The sequence below is a fragment of the Bison bison genome, unplaced genomic scaffold (genome assembly GCF_000754665.1).
Source record: "Bison bison bison isolate TAMUID 2011002044 unplaced genomic scaffold, Bison_UMD1.0 scf7180017864033, whole genome shotgun sequence".
NCBI lineage: Eukaryota > Metazoa > Chordata > Mammalia > Artiodactyla > Bovidae > Bison > Bison bison.
In genome coordinates, this window is record NW_011494605.1 from 1,485,422 (window position 1) to 1,491,051 (window position 5,630).

General features: G+C 37.5%; 1 protein-coding gene across 2 annotated transcripts in view; it reads right to left on the minus strand.

The window, feature by feature from the left end:
• Positions 1-5,630, minus strand: part of SPATA6 (spermatogenesis associated 6) — a 171,130-nt gene that overhangs the window by 86,680 nt on the left and 78,820 nt on the right. For both annotated transcript variants that reach the window (XM_010834435.1, XM_010834434.1), the window contains exon 6: positions 753-833. In XM_010834435.1, the coding sequence (XP_010832737.1) occupies positions 753-833 (81 nt within the window). The remainder of the gene's footprint in view (positions 1-752; positions 834-5,630) is intronic.

The window sequence follows — 5,630 nt, forward strand, 5'->3', positions numbered from 1 at the left end:
GAGGAAACAGTGGAAACAGTGACAGACTTTATTTTTGGGGGCTCCAAAATCACTACAGATGGTGATGGCAGCCATGAAATTCAAAGACGCTTACTCCTTGGAAAGAAAATTATGACCAACCTAGACACCATATTAAGAACCAGAGATATTACCCTACCAACAAAGGTCTGTCTCATCAAGGCTATGATTTTTCCAGTAGTCATGTATGGATGTGAGAGTCAGACTATAAAGAAAGCTGAACACTGAAAAACTGATGCTTTTGAGCTGTGGTGTTGGAGAAGATTCTTGAGAGTCCCTTCGACTGCAAGAAGATCTAACCAGTCTATCCTAAAGGAGATCAGTCCTGAGTGTTCATTGGAAGGACTGATGTTGAAGTTGAAACTCCAATACTTTGGCCACCTAAGATGAAGAACTGACTCATTTGAAAAGACCCTGATGCTGGGGAAGATTGAAGGCAGGAGAAGGGGACGACAGAGGATGAGATGGTTGGATGGCCTCATCGACTCAATGGAGATGAGTTTGAATAGACTCCAGGAGTTGGTGAAGGACAGGGAGGCCTGGCGTGCTGTGGTCCATGGGGTTGTGAAGAGTTGGACACGACTGAGTGACTGAACTGAACTAACTAAACTGAAAGATCCAAAAAATGTGAAATGAACTGCAGCCAAAATAAAAAAAAATAGCACTTGCCACATGACCAATAAATATGAACTAATACATTAAATCATTAAATACTTTAATTAAATTATTTTAACCTGAGTGCGGCACTTTCTTGAACTTATCAGACATTCAGTAATCACTGAGGTTGTAGAAAATTCCAGCTTTGGAGCAATTCCCTGAAGAGAAAAGACAGGGTATTATTAGACATTTTAACTTTTAAAAAGATAATTATTATTGATGAAAATAAAACCTACAGTAACAAACATTTATCAAGGTTCAGCTGCTTTATTTGTTAGTTTGAACTTCTTATTAAGGATAAAGACAACAAACTAATGTTAAATGTTATCAAGAAACAGTTTCACTGCTGATGATTCACTTACAAGTGATTACATTGCTTTTATGGAGAAATTAAGAAATTTTTCATTTTCAAGTATTTCCCTATAAAAAATTTTAAAGATTGTTAATAATAATATTAAAGTTCTAAATATGTGAAAATACTTAATGGATTCCAACTCTTTTAACTCTTACAAATTGAGACATACATAACTACATAATCAAGAAATACTTTCATAGTCTCTAGATGCTAAAAAATATTCACAGCTCCTGGGTATATAGTTCTTGAATATAGAAGACACATAAGTCTCTACCAATTCTTCCAACAGTGTTTCCCATAATGAAGCTTAAATCCAGATCTATGAATGAATGAATCTGGTTTCTATTTCTTGCAACATTTCAATCATCAGCTTAAACACTGTTTTGAGATAAGTAGAGAAAAATGGTAAAATTCAAAGGAACAGTCACAAAGTACCTGAGAAAATATCTGGAAGCACACAAATGACAGCCACGCAAATTATAGTTCATCAAAACATCAAAGATACAGAGTTGTCTGTGCCCAGGGCTGCTTCATTCTAATATAATGGAAGTCAAACATCTTACCCTGTCTTTGACTTACTAACTTTAAAGTTTCAAACATTATACACTACAAAAAAGTTAAATATGAGCTACCTATGAATTAAGTGGATGACTTTTTCAGCAAACATACTTTTATTGATGATATCCACTATGCTTATTTATTAGTTATCTATTGTTGCAAAGCATGTTACTTGGCAGTTTAAAACATCATTACACGTTTATTATGTCACATAGTTTCTAAGGGTCAGCAATCTGGAAGAGGCTGAACTAGGTGATTCTGGCTTGAAATCTCTCCTGGGATTTGAGCAAGACATTGTTTGGGCTGTAGTTATCTGAAGGCTTGTCTGAGCCAAGAGGATTTGCATCCTAAGATTCACACAGCTGCTGACTGGAGGACTCACTTCTTTTCCATCTTTTAAAAAAGAAGACGTGGCTCCTTATCATACACACCTCTCCACAGGACTTCTTGAACGTTCTCATGATATGGTAACTAGTTCTCCCAAAGAAAAGCAAGGAAGAAGACACAATTCTTTTTATGCTTTAGTCTTATAAGTCTAACACTGTCACTTCTGTCACTTTCTATTCATTAGGGCTCCTAAGTACAATCCACATTCTAGAACAAAAGAAGCAGACTACATTTTTAGCAGAAGGGCATGAAAATTGGGGGGGGGGCATGTTTTTAGACAATCACAATTCACTCTTTGTTCATAAATTACTTAGATTTCTCTCATGTGTAAAATAAATGCATGCCCTACAGAAGGAAATAGAAAGAAAGGGAAAGGAAAAAGTTTCACCCTTTTAAAACACCAGCTTGAAATCCAGGATGTTGACATCTAAATCAAACCATTATTTAGCCGTCTCCAGTATGGTTCTTTAAGTACAGTTCCAAGAATATAGTTCCTTACAATTAGAATATATATGAACTAATAAAGAAACAAGTTATGTGCCCCACATATAATCAAGGTATGTATGTAGCAGACAGGATAATCACTATAGAATACAAGAGGCAAACAGGAATCACTTTGTTATTATTTTTATTCAGTGGCTAAGACATGTCTGACTCCTTACGACCCCATGGACTGCAGCACATCAGGCTTCCCTGTCCTTTGCCATCTCCCGGAGTTTGCTCAAACTCATGTCCATTGACTGAGTGATGCCATCCAACCATCTCATCCTTTGTCACCCCCTTTTCCTACTTCCTTCAATTTTTCCCAGCATCAGGGTCTTTTCCAATGAGTAGGCTCTTTGCATTAGGTGGCCAAATGATTGGAGCTTCAGCTTCAGCATCAGTCCTTCCAAAGAATATTCAGGGTTGACTTCCTTTAGGACTGACTGGTTTGATCTCTTTGCAGTCCAAGGGACTCTCAAGAGTCTTCAGCACCACAGTTCGAAAGCATTAATTCTTTGACACTCAGCCTTCTTTATGGTCCAACTCTCACATCCATACATGACTACTGGAAAAACCATACCTTTGACTATACAAGACCTATAGGCAAAGTAATGTCTCTGCTTTTTAATATGCTGTCTAGGTTTGTCATAGCTTTCTTTCCAAGGAGCAAGTGTTTTTTAATTTCATGGATACAGTTACCAACCCAGTGATTTTGGAGCCCAAGAAAAGAAAATCTGTTACTGTTTCCCCTTTTCCCCCTTCAATTTGCCATGAAGGGACTGGTCCAGATGCCATGATCTTTGTTTTTTGAATGCTGAATTTCAAGGCAGCTTTTTCACTCTCCTATTTCACCCTCATCAAGCGGTTCTTTAGTTCCTCCTCACTTTCTGCCACTTGAGTGGTATCATCTGCGTATCTGAAACTGCTGATATTTCTCCTGACAATCTGGATTTTGATTAGTGATTCATCCAGACTGGCATTTCACATGATGTACTCTGTATATAAGTTAAATAAGGAGGGTGAAAATACACAGCCTTGTCTTACTCCTTTCCTAATTTTGAACCAGTCCGTTGTTCCATGTCTGATTCTAACTGTTGCTTCTTGACTCACATACAAGTTTCTCAGGAGATAGGTAAGGTAGTCTGGTACTCACATCTCTTGAAGAATTTTCCAGTTTGTTATGATCCACACTGGCAAAGGCTTTAGTGTAGTCAAAGAAGCAGAAGTAGTTGTTTTTATGGAACTCCCTTGCTTTCTCCATGATCCAACAAATGTTGTCAATTTGATCTCTGGTTCCTCTGCCTCTTCTAGAACCAACTTGTACATCTGGAAGTTCTCAGTTAATGTACTGCTGAAGCCTTGCTTGAAGGATTTTGAGCATAACCTTGTTAGCAAGTGAAGTGAGCCCAACTGTATAGTAGTTTGAACATTCTTTAGCATTTCCCTTCTTTGGGATTGAAATGAAAACTGACCTTTTCCAGTCCTGTGGCCACTGCTGAGGTGGCCATATGGAGTGTAGCTGACATACTGAGTGCTGACATACTGCGTGTAGCACTTTAACAGCATCACATTATCTTTTAGGATTTGAGATAGCTCAGCTGGAATTCCATCGCCTCTACTAGCTTTGTTTATAGTAATTCTTCCTAAGGTCCACTTGACCTCACACTCCATGATGTCTGGCTCTAGGTGAGTGACCAAAACATCTCGGTCATTAAGATTTTTTGTGTAGTTCTTCTATGTATTCTTGCCACTTCTTTTAATCTCTTCTGCTTCTGATAGATTGTTATCGTTTCTGTCCTTTATCATGCCCATCCGTGCATGGAATTTTCCCTTGGTATCTCCAGTTTTCTTGAAGAGATCTTTAGTCTTTTCCATTCTATTGTTTCCCTCTATTTCTTTGCTTTGTTTGTTTAAGAAGGCCTTCTTTTCTCTTCCTGCTAGTCTCTGGGACTTTGCATTCAGTTGAAAATACCTTTCCCTTTGCTCCTGGCCTTTTGCTTCTCGTCTCCCCTCAGTTATTTATAAAGCCTCCTCAGACAACCACTTTGCCTTCTTGCATTCCTTTTTCTTTGGGATGGTTTTGGTTATTGCCTCCTGTACAGTGTTACAAACCCCCACCCGTAGTTCTTCAGACACTCTGTCTATCAGATCTAGTTCCTGGAATGTATTCATCATCTTCACTGTATAATCTTAAGTGCTTTGATTTGGGTCATACCTTAATGGCCTAGTGGTTTCCCCTACTTTCTTCACATTACCAGTAGGGGGAAGGAAGGGGGAATCTAGAGACAGGGGACAGAGAAGTACAAACTATGAGGTGTGAGCCAGCTTCAAGTATGTATTGCACAACACAGGAAATACCCAATATTTTATAATAACTGTAAGTGGAAAGTAACCTTTAAAAATGTGATAAAATTTCACATCCTTTTATAATATATATGCTCTGGAAAGTGGACGCAGAGGAAACATACTTCAACATAATAAAGGCTATATATGAGAAAGCCACAGCTAACACCATTTTCAATGGTGAAAAGCTGAAAGGCAACAAAGACACCCACTCTCACCGCTTTTCTTCAATGTAGTTTTGGAAGTTCTAGCCACAGCAATCAGAGAAGAAAAACAAATAAAATGAATCCATGTTGGAAGGAAGAAATAAAACTATTTGCAAATAACATGATACTACACAGAAAATCCTAAAGACACCACCAGAAAACCACTAGTGCTCATCAATGAATTCAGTACAGTTGCAAGATACTAAATTAACATATAAAAATCAGTTGCATTTCTATACACTAACAATGAGCTATTAGAAAGAGAAATTAAGGGACCAATCTCATTTATCATGACATCAAAAGGAATAAAACACTTAGGAATAAAACCTACCTAAGGTGGCAAAAGATCTGTACTCCAAAAATTATAAGACACAAATTGGAGACAACACAAACAAATGCAAATGCATGCCATGTTCTTGGATTGGAAGAATCAAAATTGTTAAAATGACCATACTACCAAGGCAATCTACAGATTCAATGCAATCCCTATCAAATCACCAACAGCATTTTTCACAGAACTAGAATGAATAATTTTAAAATTTGTATTGAAACACAAAAGACCCCAAATAGCAAAAACAATATTGATAAAGAAGAATGAAGTTGGAGGAATCATGCAGATCGGA